Source organism: Vidua macroura, chromosome 7 (assembly GCF_024509145.1).
Source record: "Vidua macroura isolate BioBank_ID:100142 chromosome 7, ASM2450914v1, whole genome shotgun sequence".
NCBI classification, from domain to species: Eukaryota; Metazoa; Chordata; class Aves; order Passeriformes; family Viduidae; genus Vidua; species Vidua macroura.
In genome coordinates this window covers 39,204,138-39,225,829 of record NC_071577.1, presented here as the reverse complement: position 1 = coordinate 39,225,829, position 21,692 = coordinate 39,204,138, and the positions used below count along the sequence as shown (strand labels likewise).

Genomic DNA, 21,692 nt, shown 5'->3' with positions numbered 1-21,692 from the left:
CAGACAAAATCCTTTGGCCAATGAGTACAAGTCTGTTTGCAATTTTGAGGGGAGCACTAAAAGATCAGTCAGCTTAGTTTGAAAGGAAACCCGAAAGTAACATACTTCATTTTTCTTCTTAGTCTAGGATATGGACTCTTTCCTTTCGTTATCCATGTGGAATCATAGAATGGTTTGGATTGGAAGGGACTTAAAGATCCCATTTCACCCCTGCCATGGCAGGGACACCTTCCACTGTCCCAGGCTGCTCCAAATCCCCGATTTTCCATCCTGGCCTTGGGCACTGCCAGGGATCCAGGGGCAGCCACAGCTGCTCTGGGAATTCCAGCCCAGCCAGGAATTCCCAATTCCCAATCTCCCATCCCTCCCTGCCCTCTGGCAGTGGGAGCCATTCCCTGGTTCCTGTCCCTCCAGCCCTTATTCAAAGCCCCTCTCCAGCCTTTTATCCTCCCTAGGATGAGAACCCGGTGCTTTCTCTTTCTCAACACGCTCACCACTGACTTCTGGGTTTATTTTTCCCAGAAGCCTCTTTAGAGGTCACATTTCGGTGACAAGCTGACACTCGGTTCTCCAGAATTCTTCTATACATTAATTTCTTGGAACGCGGCATCTCCATCCGCAAGCGCTCTTTCCGTCCGGGATGCTTTTTGCCACAGAAGCAAACCATATTCCTTATAATACACCACGTAATTCTAGAGAATTACAAGCAAATAAACACACGGACAAATTCAGCGGAGCCCGCTGTCGTTGATTTCACGGGACGGGCGAGCAGCGGCTCCGCCGTGAGGCGAGGGCCGCCCTCACGCCCGCCCTGAGGGCGCTGCCCCGGCGCCCTTTCCCCGCCTCTTCCCGGGATTTCCCCGTTTTCGCCACATTTGAGCCCGTCAGCCTCATCAGGGCTCGGCTGAGGGGCGGCGGGGGCAGCGCCTCCTCCTCCCTCAGCCCACCCGGACCCAGCGGGACACAGCCGGCGGTCCGCCCGCGGCTCCCCCGGGCTGTGAGGGGGCCGGCCGGGCCCTCCCTCCCCGCGGCCGGGAAGCGAAAGCGAAAGGCGGCCCCGGGAGGGCTCCGGAGGTGGCTGAGGAGCGGCCGGCGGCTGCGCCCCCAGCCCGGGCTGAGCGGTGAGGGAGGGGGGCCTTCCCTTGGAGGAGTCGCGGATAAACCAAGGGCAGCTAATGTTCATTTATGCTTTCGCTTTTTTTTTTTTATTTTTTTTTATTTTTTTTTTTCTTCCCAGGAAACTGTAAAGAAGCCTCTGAATTTTGTTCGATCCAAACCAGAAAGGGATTCCGGGATCCATAAGCTCAGACTCTCAAGCCTCTGGGTGAAGGCGGTGTCGGCTCAGAATCAAGGTGAGGATTCCCAGAAGAGAACCGCCCGGATGGGTCAGGAATTTGGGCTGCTCCTGCTGGGATTTCACGGTCAGAGAGTGTCAGACCTGTGGAGTATCCACCCTAAACCTTAGAGGATCAAACCTTGTCCCGGCAGCCGCACATTGGCTTGGGAGCCTCTGCACTTTGGCATCTCCTCCCAGTCAGTGGCCTGGGAGCTCCCCCAAACTCCTTTTTATCTGTGTCAACAAAATGCTGTGGCAATGGATTCCGAATTTTAAATGATCTGCTGTGTGAAACTGTTTCCATTTGTGTTAAGCAGGTTTTGTAGAATCCTAGAATAGTTTGGGTTGGAAGGGACATTTAAACTCATCCCATCCACCCCTGCCAGGGCAGGGACACCTGCCACTGTCCCAGGTGCTCCAAGCCCTGTCCAACCCGACCTTGGCACTGCCAGGGATCCAGGGGCAGCCACACCTTCTCTGGGAATCCATTCCAGCTCCTCCTCACCCTCCCAGCTGGAATTCCTTCCCAATATCCCACCCAAATGTCTTTCCCAGTGGGAGCCATTCCCTGTGTCCTGTCCTTCCACGCCTTGTCCCCATTTCCTCTCCAGCTCTCCTGGAGCCCCTTCAGGCTCTCTCTGAGGTCTCCTTTTCTCCAGGCTCTCAAGCACAGAACTCACAGGCTGTTGCCATGTGTGTAACAGCACAAAAGTAGCATAAAGGTGAATACAGAACTACCAGAACGGCAAAGTTGAGTTGTGCACTGCAGAATTCCTCACATCTGTCTCTGGCTTTTATTTCTTTGTAGGGAAGGAGGCTTCAGATATCCAATATCTGTCACTTTTGCTTATGGAATTACACATTTATGTTTAAAAATTCTTTCAGCTCAGCACAGCTTCTGGTATTCCTGATATTCTACTGCAGAAAAAAATCCCCAAGCAATACACTCAGTGTTGTCATATTTTTTTTTCCCTCTTCCCTCAGGTTTCCATGGATGCTACAAGGCCCCCATTATCTCTAGAAGACAATGGTTTTGTAAGTAATCCCTGATGTGCTGCCTGGGAGTAACATCTGTATGTGACTTTAGTATCTCTGACTGAAGGTTTGTGCTGCCACTGCTTCTGCTTGTCTCACCTTCTTCCACCCTTTAATACTTGGGACATTCCCCATTTCCTCCTGCTGTTTCCATAGGGAGAATCCCATTCCCAAGACTCTGCATCACAGATCCTCGTAGAACTTTCTGTCCTGCCTCTCTTGCTCATCTGTCTTTGTGGAGGATTTCCAGGGAATTCCCCTTCTCCTGGGATTCAGCTGGGGATGGGATTTTCCCCGGGGTTTCTTGTGTTTTCTTGGGTTTTTTTTTCCTTCTTTCAGGATGGAAACTGTTGTGTCAAACCATTTTTTTAGAAAAGAACAGGCATCCTTTTTCTTACTGTCTTCCAGCTGTTGGCACGTGCATCCTTTTTATTCCCTGCACTCAATCCCTGGAGTGAAGGAATATTTTTCCCATTGTAACTAAGACACAGATGGGTATTGCCCTGTTGCTTAATTTGAAACTGGAAGGAACACTTTATATTTTATTCTTTTTAGGAAATACCCAGCATTACCAAGAAAACTGACAAGATCATCTAATTCAGATCTTTTCCATGGATTATCTAATTTAGACCCTTTCCATGCCTAAGTTTCATGGTTCCCATTCAAGCTTTATGTAATCCTGAGTAAAAAGAGAGGGAACATTTCAGCAGATCTTTTTGGGTTTATTTTGTTTTTCTGCAGAATATTGCAGCCACAGAAACAGAACAGAAGAGAGATTTTCTCTCTCTTTGGGCTTTGCAGTTTCCCTGCCCTTGTGAACCTGTGCCCTGAATTTCAATTCTGAAATGGTTCTTTTATCACCTTCCTTGATATTACCTTTTATTATCCAATCTCCCCGAGCTTGGAAGATCAAAATCCCATTTTTACTTTTTTTTAATTTTTTTTTTTTAATTGACACCTCCTCCTGGAGGAGCTGCTGAGAAAGCACAGAGCTAAACATTTGTGGCTTTGAGGGGCTTAGTTCTGTGTGGAAGAACATGAAGACAACTTGATTTATTATTTAGCTAAACATTAACCTGTACATTTTAGCAGTTGGATAATTAGCAAAGAATAATGGCTGGCCAGTAATTCACATTTTCATAGATGTTTGTCCTGTCCAGCCATTAAAATAATTCAGTTATTTGACCTAAGTGAATGATGTTTTAAATTTTTTTTTTTGTTGAACTTATTAATTTTTTAAAGATTGTTTTAGAATTGTTTGGGGTGTCTCAGTTGTTGCCCAACAGAGGAGAAAATCAATGTGTTCCTCTTCTCTCTGCAGAATTTGGTACCCCCTGATCCACTTGGGACATCCGAGGAAGAGATGGAAAAACTTAAGGAAGAGCTGAGGATGTGGAAGGCAAGTTCTGTAAAGCACATGGAATCATGGAAATTTGCTAAAAGATAAAGATTGGTGCATCCTTCTAAAATCAGATCAAATCCCCCACATTTATAACACCTTTAATTTGTTCTCTTCTTCAGTGCTCTGTGCTTGTGTTGATCCCACTCTTGTAAGCTTAATATTTACCCAAAGTGTTAAAAATTAATAAGTACAAAGGGCTTACCCAAGGTTCTGTCTGTTCCTCTAGAAATAAACCTTTAAAAAATTAAAAACCTTCTTTTTGCTCTCCAGAACAGAGTGGAAGAGGCTGAAAATGTCAAAGTCGACCTTCTTCTCTCCAAATTAAATGCTGACGCAGAGTGTGACAGAGCAAAGAAGAAGCTGTCAGAGCTGAAGGAGCAGGAGAAGCAGCGCAAGGACAGAATTATCAGCTGTGAGGTATGGAGAGGGCTGGTGGAGTTTGGAGGGCTGGCAAGGAGCTGTGGGTTAGGAAAACGGGAGGAGCATTCCCAGTTTCAGTGGCTTTACCAGTGTGCAGCTGTACTGGTCGGATGTTACACGCCTTTTTGGAAAGTTGAGAAGTTTTTCACAAGTTGAAAAACCTCAGTTTTTCACTGGCAGGCAAAGAGACGGTGCAATGAACTGAATCTGTTTTGGGATGGAACCTGACAAAACCAACCTTCCTCTTCCAAGATTCTCCCCTGCAGATGAGTTTCAGCTCTGGGGGAAGGGGATAAAGCCCAGTGGGGTGATTCCACTGCTTTGCCAACTCCCTGTTCTATGAGAGGACACAGCACCCAAAGGATCAGCATTTCTGAAGTGCCAGTGCAAGAGGCAGGGCCTGACTGAAGAGGGTTTTTCCTTCTAGAACTTCCAGAACCTCTTGGCTCATTCCCTCAATATTCCACGTGCAGGAACAGCAGAAGGTTCCACAGGCTGCCAAGGAGATGCTTCCAGTGAGCTTTGGTAAATCACTGATGAGAAATGATGGCTTCAAGCTATTACAATATAATTAATAGCTTAAACACACTCGGGCTGGGGAGAGATTTTCTGAAAGCTGATTTTGGTTCTTTAATCACAAAAGTTTGGATTTGTACCCAGGAAGGATCATTATCACCATCAGGCTTTGGCCTTCAGCTGATGGGAAGTGGTCCAAGTGTCTGCAGTGGTTGCTGACTTCCCAGGAGCCACCTGGTGAACGTGGCTGCCTGGAGCTGACAACATCTGCTCTGCTTCCTTCTCATCCTCTGACATTCCCTGTCCAGGAAATCCTGGATTTGCTTACAGGAAATCCTGTCCAAGCAGGATTCCTCCTTCTGGAGGAATTACGGAGCAGACAGGAGGAAGGAGGAGGACATGAAGAGGGAAGAGCAGCAGCAGCATGGCAGAAACTGCCCAGACGTTGCTGAAATATATTTCTGTCTTTATTTAAGTGTTTAATTTTGCATTTCATCTTTTTGGCCTGTAGCGGGAACTCTTGCTGCTGAGGCAAGAAAACACTGAGCTGAAAAAAGAGATTGAAAAGCTCAAAGAGGACCTGGAAGAACACAGTTCCCAGGATAATCCGGTAAAGGGGGTGGAATATTTGGAAATTGGCCTTTTAGGAGGGCAGATTTTTATTTTTGGAGAATGGTTTGGGTTGGAAGTGACCTTAAATCCCATCTCATTGCAACCCCAGGGACACCTCCCACTGTCCCAGGCTGCTCCAAGCCCTGTCCTTGGACACTTCCAGGGATCCCTGAGCCTCCCCACTGAATCTGTCCCTTTAAAGTGTCCCCGTTGGGGCCACTTGTTCAGCATTTGAACCTCTGCTAATTTCAATATGAAATAAACCTGAGAGTTGCTTATTTTCCCTGGCAAGACAGTTTGAAGCAGGCAGAGGATATGGAAATAAATCCAAGAGGCACTGAAAGTGTGAGAGGAATGAAAACGAGCAGGCATTGATTAAATGGAAGGCAGTGGAATCAAAAAATACTCACAGCATTGGTGATTTTCAAGTTTTCTTTTTCTTGTGTCAATTCTAAAGTTGGAGATTAAAAAGAAGGTGGCAGAAATGAAATTGAAGTTCACTCACCTGGAAGAGATGAAGGATGATGGGGCAGATATGGATATGAACACCCACTGTGTTTTTGGGGCAGCCACAAAAATCCCCTTCAGACTCAATCAGAACCAGGCACTGCTGACTTTTGAAGATGAAGAAGGTAGGATGAGTATTTTAATTATAAAATTAATGTCTCTGATGTATTTCACCTGGTAGTGGTGTGGTTTTCCCCCAAGGGTGTTTTGAATGGAACAGGAAAAAAATCTTTTGTTAATATTTTATACAATAAGAGCATCTTTTGACAGCTTAAAAGTTTTACTAGTCCCACTCAAAATCTATTTTATATGTATAATTAATAATATATTTGCTATATTTCTTGTATATTATTTTAATAATATCATTTATTGTTCATTGTTATTATTAAAGTTGATACAATATTTAGTTATTATATTATTTGGCCTACATAAAACCACAGAGATTTTATGGAAACATACATGGATGCTTGGGATCTGGTTGCCTAATTGTTATTTATTTCTCCTTTACTGCGAAAGTAGATTTTTTAAAGAGATTGGGGAATAATTTTACAAGGATTAAACAAAGCTTTTCATATCTGATTTCCCTCAGTTGCCCTGAGACTGACAAAGATGAGCAAGCACTGTGTCAACCTGGACAACAGAACAGCAAATGTGACAGTGAAGCCTTTTGAACTTGACATGGGATTCCAGTTTGAGGTAAACAGCTGAAATATGCAACTCTCAGAATCTGAGCTCTTTAAAAGCTTTAGGTTCTTTTTTTTTTTCAGTGTTTTCAGTCACAAAGTGCACAAAAATTTGATATTTTTAGCTCCATGTCACTGTCTCTGGAAAGAAGATCAACGTTTCAGACATACCTGAGCTTCCCATTCCTGATGATTGGATGAGAGACAAACTTGAGCTGCATTTCTACAAAACTGAGCAGGCAGAAGGAGGAGGAGAAATAGAAGATGTGACCTACAACAAGGGCTCTGGGACAGCTGTCATCACATTCCTCAAACCTGGAGGTAGAGCCTGGAATATTTTCTTCTCCAAACTGAGGCCCAATTGTCCATCCTGGCTTCCATTCTGGGGTCACCACTGAGTGTTGCAAACTCTTCCCACGGGGATCTCAGGTATCCCCCAGAGATGTGGGGAAATAAAGCAGTTTTTCATCACATCCTTTTGGAGCAAACACAACCTGCTCACAGTTCATGAGCTTTCTTTCAGAACTTTTCCAAAAAAAAAAACTGTTTTATTTCCCTCTGCATTGCCAGACACTCATACTGCAAACAGCAAATGAGGAGGGTGTGTTTGATTTTAGCTCCTGTTGCAGGACAGTGCAGTTGGACAGGCATTCCTGTTGCCCAGCTGGATGGAATTCCACGATCAGTGGAGCCACATCCACTTGGAGCAGCTGTTTAGATTTATTTCAGAGCTTTCTGGGCATTTAATGATTTTGCTTTTTGTGTTGGAAGTGCCAAATAAACTCTTTGCAGAATGCACATGAAGACTCTGCAAGTGTGCCATCCTGCATTAGTTTCTACATCCACAAAGAGGTCTTTGAAATGTTTATAAAATACTGGTTAAATTATATTAAATAATTAACTGTTTTTTTTCCTTACTCTCTTACAGCAAGCTACAGCTTTGTGGGATGTACTAAATACCCTTTCTGTGCAGAGGAAAGGTGGTTCATCCTTTCTGTCTCCCCACATTTTGATTTCCACTTGAGGAGGTTTCAGGTAAAAGAATCTACTCCGGGCTGATAGAACAGATAAGTGGGAAATAGGAGGATGGGCAGAATTTTCACTCCTTTTGTGTGAACTTCACAGTGAATGTGAAATAGGCTGTTGAGTTCATGTGAAGCTGTAATTTTATTTTCTAAAGGGTGTGCTTGTCTTTCCTTGATGGAATCATCTCTCCCCACATGGCTGTGCTGGGCTGGGAAGGAGATTAAGCACAAAGTTCTCCAAGCCACAAAGCTCTGCCAGGATCCCAGAGTCCCAGCAAATGCAACATTTGCTCACCCATTCCTTGATTTCACTCCTCCATTCAGCCCAAATCGTGCCTCTGTCACACAGAGCTGCCTCATCATACTCTGCCTCCAGTTGTCTGCTGCTTCAGGAGCAGATGGTGATCAGGTCAGCATTGTGTGTGTAATTAGGCCTTTGTAATTAAGGCATGGCTGGGCAGTGTGCAGGACACCCAGCAGGGTTCTCTGGGCTGTGTCCTGGCAGGGATTTTATGGGGTGGTGCTGTCTGGAGCCATCAGAGATCCCCAAATCCAGAGTGTGGCTGAGTTAAGGAGTGCAGGACACACCAGTTAAGGTGTGGGCTCAGAATCACGGAGCCACAGAATCTCCTGAGCTGGAAGGGACCCACAGGATCATGGATCCAGCTCCTGGTCCTGCACAGACACCCCAAAATCCCACCCTGGGCACCCCTGGAGCACTGTCCAAACCCTCCTGGAGCTCTGGCAGCCTCGGGAATGTGCCCATTCCCTGGGGAGCCTGGGCAGTGCCCAGCACCCTCTGGGGGAAGAACCTTTCCCTGAAATCCAACCTAAATCTGCCCTGGCCCAGCTCCAGCTGTTGTTCCTCTGCTCCCAGAGAGCAGAGGTGGGAACTGTCCCTCAGGAGGAAGCTCCAGACTGGGATGAGTCTCCCCTCACTCTCCTCCAACAAACCAAGTGCCCTCAGCTGCTCCTCCATGGCCCCTCCAGGCCCTTCATTGTGGTGTGAATCCAGAATTCCTGCTCTTTCCAGAGAAATTTCCACTATCTCAAGTCTTAACCCCATCAGAGATCCCAGCCACCCCTGAGTGAGGAATTTCATTTCCCATCTCTCCCAGTTCCTTTGAGTGCACAGCTGCTGTGTAACCCAGGCTTGTTCTCTCTCTCCTCCCCAGCCACACTGCAGGGTTTCCAAGAAAACCATTCTGCTGAAAGGAATCTCAGAGGTGGAAGAGGACGAAGAAAGTGTGCAGGACATGATTGAAATTCACTTCCAAAAGCCGAGCAACGGTGGGGGGGAGATAGAGAACATCAAATACATCTCCAGAGGAGCAGCCTATGTTTGCTTTGAGGAGGATACTGGGAATGCCACCTCAGAAATCACAGGGGACTCGTGAAGATCTGAGGTTTTGTTCCTCGGGGATTTATGTAGATATTGTGCTTTAATGCTCTGAAGTTGATACTGTAGAAAAGGAGTCCCTGCCTTCCTGATTGGTCTCGTGGCACTGACTTTGCACAGGAAGTCAGCAAAACTCCCTGCCTGGGTTGCAGATTAAAGGCACACACCAAGCCTTCAGCAGCCCCTCAGACATCTCAGATTTTCTGCAACTTTGCCTATTTCATACCTTGCAGGTTTTAAGAAACTCCAGAGTGGGAAGAGTGGATTATTTCTTACATTCTGGATGCAAAAGCTGTGTTTAATCCCAATCCAAGCCTCCTCACAGTGCTGCTTTGTTGAAGTGCCAGAGCTTCTGAAGGTGGCTCTGACACAACTCCAGTCCTGCTGAGGTTGCTGAGTGCCACCAGAACTCAAACACCTGAAAGAATCCTGTCGTTTCATAAAAGCCACCTTATCAAATTAGTGATAGCAAATAGATTGTTAATTAAAAAATTAAAATAGAAAATTAGAATTAAAATAAAATAGAAAATTAAAATAGAAAATAGGGGGTGCAAGACAAAGAAATTGCACTTAAGAAATGCCCTGGTATTTGCTGCCTTTAGCTGTTTGTAGCCTGCTTTGTTGTTTGATTTTAATATTTGTTTCTGCAATTCAAATTTTCCTCGTTTTTGTTCACGATTTTGCTTATTTTAAACCATTTCAGCCAAGGATTGAGCTGATGCTGTACCTGGTTTTGTAACAATGCTGGTGAACAGCCGTGAGGGATCTGGTGATCCCAGGCTGGGGCTGGGAGGGCTTGGACAGAGTAATTTTCCAAGGAGGAATGTTTTGCCTTTTCTGCTGTTATCCTTGGAAAACAGAAAGATCCTCCTCTGACTTTGCACTTTTGCCATCCTTGGGGGCTGAAATGGTTTGGCCCCAACAATCTTAACTCCAAACTAACAATGAGCCTGACATTGGAAATCATTTATTTTTTGGGGTATTTGACATCTTGATATGCAGGGAAAGGAGAGTGCACTGCAAAAAATACCTCAGGGATTATTATTCCAGACAAACTGTTAATTTGCAATGGATAAAAGTTGAATATGGAAAATTAAAAGGCTGCAAACAGCAGAGTTTATTTTGAATTTGCTGTCGAGTGAGATACATGTGACTGTAGCACCTCTCACTGTTTAGGGCATGCAAAGGCAGGGATTGATTACCTGACCACTGTAAAATAATAACTTCAAACAAAGTAGTGCTGAAGTATTTATGGAGATTGTGCCCTTTTGCACTCTCAGAAACTTGGTAAGGCCAGATACCTTAAAAAGAGAGGGGGGGAAAAACCTGAGAAAGGTAAAAAAAATGTCATGAATTTCAACTGCATCTCACTGATAAATATTGAGAAGTAAATCCTTAAAAAGGAAAAAGCTTAAAATTCTCCTAAGGATTAGTGAGAAGCTGCAGGTTTTAAAGCCCAGAAAACAAATCAGATTGTTACATTGTAAAGACAGTGTCTGTAAATGTCTTGCCTTTGTCCCTGATGAATTATGGCTTGTGATGATTACCCTGTTAAATTTTAAAGCAGCAGCGGTGCTTTAAAGGCTGGAGACTGTTTTTAATGATGAAAAATAAGAATAAAGCGTCAGTGATGTTTCTATAAATGTCAATATCCTTTTTTCCTCCCCGCTGGGGTGACTTTCTCTCGGGCTGGGAGGTTTTTATTCCCAAATTACACACAGGGACATTTCCCAGCTGCAGCTTTCACCCAGCCCAGCACGGGGCTGTTTGGGGCCACGGGAGCTGTGCAGGCACAGCCTTTGGGGTGCCACGGGGGTGTCCCTGGCCATGTGGGACAGTGGGAAGGAATTCCTGCCTGGGAGGGTGGGACAGGGTGTCCAGAGAAGCCCCTGGATCCCTGGGAGTGTTCCCTGTGTGTGCATGTCCCTCTCCATGCATATCCCATTCCATGCATGTCCCAGTCCACACATGTCCCCCCTCTCCACTCCTGTCCTTCTCCACGTGTGTCCCTGTCCCTGCTTGTCCCTGTCCATGGATGCCCTTCTCCCTTGTGCCCTTCTCCATGCGTTTGTCCATGTGTTTCTCCCTGTCCCTGCATGTCCCTTTCCACGTCTCTCTCCATGCATGTCCCAGTCCATGCGTGTCCCTGTCCGTGTCTGTCCCTCTCCATGTGTGTCCCTGTCCATGTGTTTGTCCCTGTCCATGTGTTTGTCCCTGTCCCTGCATGTCCCTCTTCATGTGTATCTCTCTCCATGCGTGTCCCTGTCCATGCATATCCCTCTCCAGGCCTGTCCTTCATCACGTGTGTCTCTCTCCATGTGTGTCCCTGTCCCTCTCCATACCTGTCCTCCACGTGTGTCCCTCTCCATGCGTGTTCCTGTCCATGTGTTTGTCCTTGTCCCTGCATGTCCCTCTTCATGTGTATCTCCCTCCATGCGTGTCCCTGTCCATGTCTGTCCCTCTCCATGCATATCCCTCTCCACGCCTGTCCTTCATCACGTGTGTCTCTCTCCATGTGTGTCCCTGTCCCTCTCCATACCTGTCTTTCTCCACGTGTCCCTCTCCATGCGTGTTCCTGTCCATGTGTTTGTGCCTGTCCCTTCATGTCCCTTTCCATGTCTCTCTCCATGCATGTCCCAGTCCATGCGTGTCCCTCTCCATGCGTGTCCCTCTCCATGCATGCCCTTCTCCACGTGTCTCTCTCCATGTGTGTCCCTGTCCCTCTCCATGCATGCCCTTCTCCACGTGTGTCCCTCTCCATGTGTTTGTCCCTGTCCCTGCATGTCCCTTTCCATGTCTCTCTCCATGCATGTCCCAGTCCATGCGTGTCCCTGTCCGTGTCTGTCCCTCTCCATGTGTGTCCCTGTCCATGTGTTTGTCCTTGTCCCTGCATGTCCCTCTTCATGTGTATCTCCCTCCATGCGTGTCCCTGTCCATGTCTGTCCCTCTCCACGCCTGTCCTTCATCACGTGTGTCTCTCTCCATGTGTGTCCCTGTCCCTCTCCATACCTGTCCTTCTCCACGTGTGTCCCTCTCCATGTGTTTGTCCCTGTCCCTGCATGTCCCTTTCCATGTCTCTCTCTCCATGCATGTCCCAGTCCATGTCTGTCCCTCTCCATGCGTGTCATTCTCCACGTGTGTCCCTCCCCATGCGTGTCATTCTCCACGTGTGTCTCTCTCCATATGTGTCCCTGTCCCTCTCCATGCCTATCCCTCTCAATGTGTCTCTCTCCATGTGTGTCCCTGTCCCTCTCCACGTGTGTCCCTTGTCCATGTACGTGTCCCTGCGTGTGTCCCTGCGCATCCCGGCTCCCGGTGCCCGTTCCCGCCCCGCAGGCACTGCCAGCATTCCCGGCCCCGCAGTTCCGGCCGGGAAGGGCGGGCCGAGCCTCGCTGTGTTCCCGTTCCCGCCGGGCTGGGGGCGGCCCCGCCGCTTCCCCGCCGCTTTCGCTTTCGTTTCCCCGCCGGGCCCGCTCGCTCCGAGCCCTTCCCGGGGAGATCCCGTCCCGGTGGGATCCCCATCCCGCTGAGATCCCGTCCCGGTGGGATCCCCATCCCGCTGAGATCCCGTCCCGGTGGGATCCCCATCCCGGTGGGATCCCGTCCCGTTGGAGCGGCCATGGCAAGTGCCGGGTCCGGGGGGAGCGGGGGCCGCGCACCGCGAGGGGCTGGGCCGGGAGGAGCTGGGGGGAAAAACGCTGGGAAAGGCTGGAAAGGGAGCTGGGGAGGGACTGGGGACAAGGGATGGAGGGACAGGAGCCAGGGAATGGCTCCCACTGCCAGAGGGCAGGGATGGCTGGGAGATTGGGAATTGGGAATTCCTGGCTGGGCTGGAATTCCCAGAGCAGCTGGGGCTGCCCCTGGATCCCTGGCAGTGCCCAAGGCCAGGGTGGACAGGGTTTGGAACACCCTGGGACAGTGGAAGGTGTCCCTGCCATGGCAGGGCTGGACTGGGATGAGCTCTAAGGTCCCTCCCAACCCAAACCACTCCAGGATTTGCCAGGAAGCCCCAGCACGACCCATTGTCACCGGAGGTGCTGCCCCATTCCCGGCCCCATTCCCGGCCCCATTCCTTCTCTATTCCACCCCCCATTCCCTCCCCCATTCTCTCCCCGTTCTGGCCCATTCCCTGCCGCATTCCCTCCACATTCCGGCCCATTCCCTCCCCATTCCCAGCCCCTCCCGCAGCGCCCATCCCCGCCTGGGAGCAGCTGCTCGGCACAGACGCGTCTCGGGAGTGATTCAGCACAAACCGCGTGTTCTTTGGGGTTTTGTTTTTTTTTTTTCTCCCCCCTAACCCCACTAGCAGGCCCGAGTGTTGCTCCCAAACACCAGCTGGGAAGGTGTCAGGGCTGTCTGGCAGCTGAGCCGAGCTCCGGCTGTGCCAGGCGTGAGAAAATCCCGGCTGCATCCCGGAGGCGCCCCGCTGGCATTCCCTCCGTGCCGGCTCCTCGCAGCCTGGGGCCGGCTCTCACACGAGCCTCACCGCCGGGATAATTGGCCGCTGTCATTAATTAAAAGCTCCCGGCTCTCGGGATTTGATGGGTTTGTCTCCAGAGACGCGGTGGTCGCCGGGATTTTTTGGGCAGGCATCGCTCCCATCGGCAGCACGTTCTGCTCTGGAGATGGGAGCCTGTTTTAGGCAGCCCAGGCTCAGGGGAAGAAAAAAAAAAAACCACCAAAAAACCCCAAAAAACAAAACAAAACAAAAAAAAAAACCCCACCAAAAAAACCCCACCAAAAAAACCCCAAAAAAACCCCCAAAAAAACCCACCAAAAAAACCCACCAAAAAAACCCCAAAAAACCCCACCAAAAAACCCCCCAAAAAACCCCCCAAAAAAACCCAAAAAAGCCCCCAAAAAAACCCCCCCAAAAAAACCCCCAAAAAAACCCCCAAAAAAACCCCAAAAAACCCCACCAAAAAAAACCCCAAAAAACCCCCAAAAAAACCCAAAAAAGCCCCCCAAAAAACCCCAAGCAAAACAAAACAAAACAAAAAACAAACAAAAAAAACCCCAAAAAACAACAAAAAAACCAAAACCCAAAAAAAAAAACACCAAAAAAAAAAAACCCAAAGAAACACAACCAAACAAAAAAACTAACCAAACAAGCAAACAAAAAAAAAAAACGACTTAAGGGAAGTTTAAAACTTAAAGAGAAGTTTAAAGAATTCAGATGGAGTGACTGACCACAAGTACAGTTACTGACAGCTCGTTCCCACAAGCGCTGCCATGCAGAAAAACCAAATTTGCCTCCTTCCTCCCGAGAAGTCAGCGAACCGTTAAATGTAGTCAGTGCTCCGCAATTTGCAAAAAAAACCCAAAAAAAAAAAAAAAAAAAAAAAAACCAAAAAAAAAAGGGAAGAAGGGGAAGGGGTGGGAATTTCTCGGTCCCTCCTGAGCGTGCCGTGTGTGCGCAGGCCGCGGGCCGGGCCGGCCGAGGCGCGAGGACCGTCGTGGTCGGCGGCGTCCCCGCCGGCCTCCTGCAGGACGAGCTCCTGGCCGACATCCTCACCATCCACTTCCAAACGTCGCGGAACGGCGGCGGCGACGTCGAGGAGGTGGCGTATCCCGCGCGGGGCCCTGGAGTCGCCTACGTGACCTTCGAGGATCAAGAAGGTTGTTTTGAGCTCTGGTTTCTGTAGAACAGGAATTTAGTGTTGAAACAGCAAGGTGCAAATTCACTATCATCACCACAGTTTGTCTGTGAGAAGGGAATTTCAGACCTATATCTACAGTCCACATAATTTTCCTATACTATGAAAGTCCCTGTAAGTTCCTGTACTATGAAAGCCTACGTGACCTTCAAGGAACAAGAAGGTTGTTTTGAGCTCTGGTCTCTGTAGAACAGGAATTTAGTACTGAAACAGCAAGGTGCAAATTCACTATCATCACCACAGTTTGTCTGTGAGAAGGGAATTTCAGACCTATTTCTACAGTCCACGTAATTTTCCTATACTGTGAAAGTCCCTATAAGTTCCTATACTATGAAAGCCTACGTGACTTTTGAGCTCTGGTCTCTAGACCAGGAATTTAGTACTGAAACAGCAAGGTGCAAATTCACTATCATCCCCACAGTTTATCTGTGAGAAGGGAATTTCAGACCTATATCTACAGTCCACATAATTTTCCCATACTATGAAAGTCCCTATAAGTTCCTATACTATGAAAGCCTACGTGACTTTTGAGCTCTGGTCTCTAGACCAGGAATTTAGTACTGAAACAGCAAGGTGCAAATTCACTATCATCACCACAGTTTGTCTGTGAGAAGGGAATTTCAGACCTATATCTACAGTCCACATAATTTTCCCATACTATGAAAGTCCCTATAAGTTCCTATACTATGAAAGCCTACGTGACCTTCGAGGATCAAGAAGGTTGTTTTGAGCTCTGGTCTCTAGACCAGGAATTTAGCACTGAAACAGCAAGGTGCAAATCCACTAACATCACCACAGTTTGTCTGTGAGAAGGGAATTTCAGACCTATATCTACAGTCCACGTAATTTTCCTATACTGTGAAAGTCCCTGTAAGTTCCTATACTATGAAAGCCTACGTGACCTTCAAGGAACAAGAAGGTTGTTTTGAGCTCTGGTTTCTGTAGAACAGGAATTTAGCACTGAAACAGCAAGGTGCAAATTCACTATCATCCCCACAGTTTATCTGTGAGAAGGGAATTTCAGACCTATATCTACAGTCCACGTAATTTTCCTATACTATGAAAGTCCCTATAAGTTCCTATACTATGAAAGCCTACGTGACTTTTGAGCTCTGGTCTCTAGACCAGGAATTTAGTACTGAAACAGCAAGGTGCAAATTCACTATCATCCCCACAGTTTGTCTGTGAGAAGGGAATTTCAGACCTATATCTAAGGTCCACGTAATTTTCCTATACTATGAAAGTCCCTATAAGTTCCTATACTATGAAAGCCTACGTGACCTTCGAGGATCAAGAAGGTGTTTTGAGCTCTGGTCTCTAGACCAGGAATTTAGTACTGAAACAGCAAGGTGCAAATTCACTATCATCCCCACAGTTTGTCTGTGAGAAGGGAATTTCAGACCTATATCTACAGTCCACGTAATTTTCCTATACTATGAAAGTCCCTATAAGTTCCTATACTATGAAAGCCTACGTGACTTTTGAGCTCTGGTCTCTGTAGAACAGGAATTTAGCACTGAAACAGCAAGGTGCAAATTCACTATCATCACCACAGTTTGTCTGTGAGAAGGGAATTTCAGACCTATATCTACAGTCCACGTAATTTTCCCATACTATGAAAGTCCCTCTTGAGCTAAATATTGAATACTAAGTCGCTGCCATTATATTCCTTAGAAGAATTTCATCTGGAGTGAATACAATTTCTTTAAGTTTCTTTTTCCTTTTCCCCCTAAAAAAGAAAAAAATCTAGCTCTTCTTCAGTTTATCTTAGTCTGAGAAATGACAGCAGTCTGGGTTCTGCAGGAGGATCAGCCCCCGGAGCGATTTGGAATGGAAGTGGAATTCCTTAGAGTTCGAAATGCAAAATGCTCCTAGAACGTTAAGCCCGTAAGCGGAAGTTCGGAGGTCAACAGAACTTAATTTGAATTGTTGATTCAAAATTTAATTCGAAATTTTAAAACGAACTTCGAAGCTTAAGGGCTAAAACCAAAAAAAAAAAAAAAAAATTTATAATTTAAAAGTAAGCGGAAGTTTAAATGCAAAATTGAATTTGAAATTTTAAAACGAACTTCTAAACTTATGTGTTAAAACCAAAACAATATAAATTTATAATTTAAAAGTAAACAAAAGTTTAAACGCAAAATTTAATTTGAAATTTTAAAACGAACTTTGAAACTTAAGTGTTAAAACCAAAAAAATATATAAATTTATAATTTAAAAGTAAGCGAAAGTTTAAATGCAAAATTTTATGTGAAATTTTAAAACGAACTTTGAAGCTCAAGTGCTAAAACCAAAAAAAAAAAATATAAATTTATAATTCAAAAGTAATCGAAAGTTTAAATGCAAAATTTAATGTGAAATTTTTAAAACTAACTTCTAAACTTCAGTGTTAAAACAAAAAAAATTATAAATTTATAATTTAAAAGTAAGCGAAAGTTTAAAGGCAAAATTTAATTTGAAATTTTAAAACGAACTTTGAAGCTCAAGTGCTAAAACCAAAAACAATATATAAATTTATAATTCAAAAGTAAGCGAAAGTTTAAACGCAAAATTGAATTTGAAATTTTAAAACGAACTTCGAAACTTAAGTGTTAAAAGCAAAAAATACAAATTTATGATTAAAAAAAAAAAACATTAACCTAAATTAAAAAAAAGTAAAATTTAAAATATTTTAATAAAAATAATTAAATAAGAAATAAAAAAAATTAAATACAATACTATATTTTTATAAATATTATAAATTTATACTGTTCATTCTATAAATATTGTAAATACTATATTAGAAATATATTTAAACTATATTATAATTATATAAATACAATGTTACTATATTATAAATACTATATTACTATAGTTTACTATATTACTATATTACTATAAATACTATATTACTATTAATATTATATAAAGTACTATAAATACAATATTACTAATATTGTATTTATATTACTAATATTACAATATTACTAATATTGTATTTATATTACTAATATTGTAATATAAATATTATAAATTTATAGTATGAATTATATAAATTATACTATAAATAACATAATTAATGTTATTAATTAAATAACATAATTAACGAGAAAAAACTTACACCATAACATAAATCCATAAAACAAAATATTTAAAAATTAAATTTAAACCGTAAATATCTTTATTAATATTTTATTAATAACTCTTTTTAAAAGATAGTATAACTTTTTAAACTCTACTCTATTATAACTAAAAATCTATACTTTACCATACTAAAATTATAACTGCTACTACTAAAACTATAACTGAAAAACTATGCTAGAACTAAAAACCATAACTAAAAATCTCGTAACTTTTTAAACTGTGACAGTATAAACGAAACTCACCCTTCTTATCGATAAAAAAATAAAAAAAAAAAAATCACATCATCCAAAAAACTCAAAAATCTTGTCTCTAACTTACTGAAAGCTCTTTCAGGTACCCTCAGGAGGCTGAAGCCTCTCTGGTAATGGGGTCGAGTTTTAGGGTTTTATTTTTGCGGGAACAAATTTATGCCCTAAATAATGTTTTTTTTTTTTTTTTTTTTTTTTTTTTGTGGTCGGGCTCCGGGGGATAAATCTGTGGCAGTGAACGTGCCAAGGAGCCGGGCTCGTGTCTCTCGGAGCCATTGGGATGAAGTGTTGGGGGAGAGGATGGAGTGGGCTGCAGGTGTGGGGGTGCAGGAGGGGCTCAGCAGGCTGGAGGCGACTGGATCACTGCTCCACTGGTGCCCCAGGTTTGGCTTTTATTTAATTTTCCAGGCTCTGTGCTGCTTTGGTGTGCAGCTCTGAGCTTCACATGAAGTGTTGCTGAGCTCTCTGCACAGAGCAGGGAGACAAAACAATTCCTTCTCCAGCTGGGCACCAAGGACAAATGATCCAAAGCTCAGGCCCAGGAGCACAAACAGCGTGGGCTGCAGAGAGAAAAACAAGCAGGATGGGACTTGATCACCTCAAGCTGGAAGTGGCCAATGAACTGCAAGGTGCAAATGGAGCAGAGCTGATCCCAGTGAGAGCCCCCGGGAGCGCTCGTGCATTTTGGGACCATTTTGGTTCCTCTTGGCTGCAGCCCTGGCTGGGCTCTGGTGCTGCCCAAGGTGGATCCATGGAGGAGATCCTTTAATAAATCCCTGCTTTGTTCTGTCACTCTGCTCCGGGGCAGCCTGCTCAAGTGAATCTGGGTTTGTTTGCAGTTGTGGAGCGTGTTCTGAAGAAGGATCAGCATCTCCTGCAGGACAAGAGGCTGGCCAGGCCGTATCCCCTGACGGTGACCCGCTACAGCCACAGCGTGAGTTCCTCCCTAACGTCATTAGCACTGCTTTAATTGAGGGCATGGGACCCCAGTCGGGCTAAAACCCATTTATTGCTCAGATAAACATCAGTCTCAGATGCTGTCAGATTTAAGGGAGCACACAGTCGGCCACAAAAAATGGTCACCAGCTCTTTGTCACGAGGCAAACTTTCTAACCCAATGGAGAGTTGCCACAAAGTTTATTTTGCTTTTCTAGCCTATCCCCTTTGCTCTCTTCTGCTGCAATGAGTGTACTTTTATCAATGGGCTCCTGCCACACGTACACACAGATGCTCCTGTTACATCTTCTAAACTCTTAGGTGACTCCACACAATTTCATTTCTACATTATCAACCCTTCACCGTCTTATCAATGCAGTTTCTCACTTACTTAAGGCATACTCTTACTTACAACTATAGAAACATAAGCTTATGACTTTTCTGTATTGTATTTTTACATCAATCCAAGCTTCTCCCAAGGCTGCAGATCAAACCCTCCTGCGTCCATGGAAGTTTCTAGCTTTCCATTTCCCACGCCTAATTCCATCTAATTACGCTTAATGCCTCATTAGCCACTCCTTAACTTCTCCCGTTGACAATTCCAGGCCTTCCTCTGGGTCACGTGCACCCTCAGCCTGGCTGTTTTCAGCGACCACTTGGTTTTAGAGGATTTGGTGGAGGAGATGAGGAAGCAGAGCCCGGCGCTGAGCTTTGGGCCTTTGCAGCGTGGCGGGCAGATCGCTGCGCGAGGCTCCTTCCCGGCACTCCGGGGGCTGAGAGAATTCCTGCTGCTGAAGGCAAAATCCCTCTCAGAGGAGCCCAGGAGAGAGGGAAAACCCCACCAGAGGCCCAGGAGGAAGCTGCAGGGGCACAGAGGCGCCGCGGAGACGAGGAATTCCGCCCGGGAAGCGCAGAGGGAAAAGCAAGTGCTGGTTCTGGACGCGGATATCTATCGCTACATGAGGTGCTTCCTTCCCGGAGCCTTCCAGGGAAACGGCGTCGTCATTTCTGCTGTCGCTGACGGTGACATCGCCACGGTGTGCATTGAGAGCGCTGGCAGCAAGGCTGGTGCTTTGCAGGGATTGAGGGCCAAGAAAACGATTGAGGATTACTCGGTGGAGCTGCAGAAGGTGCTGAGGAAGGAAAGGATCTGCCTCAAGGAGCCCAGCAGAGCCGAGAGGCAGAGACACAAACAGCTCTGCGAAAGGCTCAAAGCCCGGTTCCCCAAAGTGCTGCTCATCCCCTGGGACACCCACGTGGACCTGGTGGGACCTTCTGCAGATGTTTTTGGGCTCGCAGAGGAGGTGAAGAGGCTCTCCAGGTAGGAGTGAGGGTTCCTGGAGTTTGGATTTCTCACCCAGACTGTGCCTGCGGCCCCGTGGCGCTGCAGACCTCCCTCCGTGCCTCTGGGGTGGCACTTTGTCCCACTCACAGGCTGGCAGCTCTGCACGGGAGGGTGACCAAGCCTGGCCCCCCCCCCCAAATACCAAATTAAGGTCAGAACAAAAAAAAAATTCAATGATCTCTGCATCTTTCATGAGCTTGGGGCTGTTTCTGCCCAGAAACAGCCACATTTCCTTTTGGTACCTCAGTGCATTCTCATCCCAGCTTGCTGTCAAGGAGTACATGATGAGAAAAGTGATTTTTCTTTTTTTTTTTTTTAATTAATTTTTTTTTTAAATTTGAGCTGGGTGTGCCAGCCATGTAGGAAAGCCTGCAGGGAAGTTCTGTGAGCACAGCAGGCAGGAACGGGGACCTTTCCTGGGCCTTTATCTGCAGAGGGACCCTTGAGAAGAGAGCTGGGACACTTGGCAGAGCAAAACGCACCCGGAGTGGACAGGCTTGAGAAAGCCTTGAAAACTCTTCCCTGCAGGAAACAGGCAAGTTTGTTTTCATAGGAGCAATAATGGGTTTTTTTTTTCCTTCCAGCTGTAAAGGCTTCTGCAGCATCTCTTGACAGCTCCTTATTTACACATGAAAGTGTGTCCAGAGATTTGATGGGAAAATTTGGGGGCGTTCAGACTTTGGAATCAGATTCTGTTTATGCAAATCTGTTTCTGTATCCATTACAAGGGCACAAATGTTTTTTTGGTTTTTTTTAACCCATTTAGAAAATAGCTTTTATTTTGTGATATCCGTGTGTTTAGAATAATTTGTCAAAACATCCAGAGCAGCTTTTCTGCCTGATGTGCAGGGAAAAGTTTTAGTGTTTTTTTGCCATTAAAAGAATTGTCCAAAACATTGTGGCTGTGTTTTTTTAACCTAATCCCAGATTTTTGGTTGGAAGCCCAAGAAACGCTCGAGGCATTTTCTTTTCGTGGCTGATTCTGCATTGCAGTGGTGCCAGTGAGAGGTGTTAAAGCAAAATATTAAAAATGAGTGTCAAAGCAGCAAGCTGGTGAGCTTAAGTGCTTTGCTGAACTGGGAGAGGGATATTTAAAGATACTTAGTAGGGAGCAATATTTAAAGAGATTTAATAATAATAATAATAATAATAATAATAATAATAATAATAATAATAATAATAATAATACATTAATAATAAATTTTAAAATATAATATTAGTAATAATTATATTATTATTATTATTATTATTATTATTATTATTATTATTATTATTATTATTATTTCATCCTCTGCAGGTTTTCCAAGGGGTTCAGGTATGGGAAACTCTGGAAAACTCCCCCTGGAGCTCTTTGGGGTCGTCCTCACAAAACCCAAGCAGAGATGGGAAGTTTTTCAACCTTGTCAAAGAGAAAATCCTCTATGAAGGATAATCCTTTAAAGAAATTA

The 21,692-nt window shown here is 45.2% G+C and overlaps 2 protein-coding genes across 2 annotated transcripts; both read left to right on the top strand.

The window, feature by feature from the left end:
• The first annotated feature begins 409 nt into the window (after positions 1–409).
• On the top strand, positions 410–10,578 carry NMI (N-myc and STAT interactor). The gene is made up of 11 exons (XM_053983070.1): positions 410–1,121; positions 1,238–1,352; positions 2,321–2,371; positions 3,693–3,770; positions 4,044–4,190; positions 5,221–5,319; positions 5,779–5,953; positions 6,418–6,524; positions 6,637–6,832; positions 7,440–7,546; positions 8,712–10,578. Exons 3-11 carry the CDS (start codon positions 2,327–2,329, stop codon positions 8,931–8,933), a joined length of 1,176 nt encoding a protein of 391 aa, XP_053839045.1. The 5' UTR covers positions 410–1,121; positions 1,238–1,352; positions 2,321–2,326; the 3' UTR covers positions 8,934–10,578.
• A 1,506-nt stretch (positions 10,579–12,084) lies between these two features.
• RBM43 (RNA binding motif protein 43) lies at positions 12,085–21,343 on the top strand. The gene is made up of 4 exons (XM_053983165.1): positions 12,085–12,444; positions 14,356–14,554; positions 18,803–18,897; positions 19,505–21,343. The coding sequence occupies exons 1-4, from the start codon at positions 12,085–12,087 to the stop codon at positions 20,222–20,224; spliced, it is 1,374 nt and encodes a 457-aa protein (XP_053839140.1). The 3' UTR covers positions 20,225–21,343.
• The last annotated feature ends 349 nt before the right edge of the window (positions 21,344–21,692 follow it).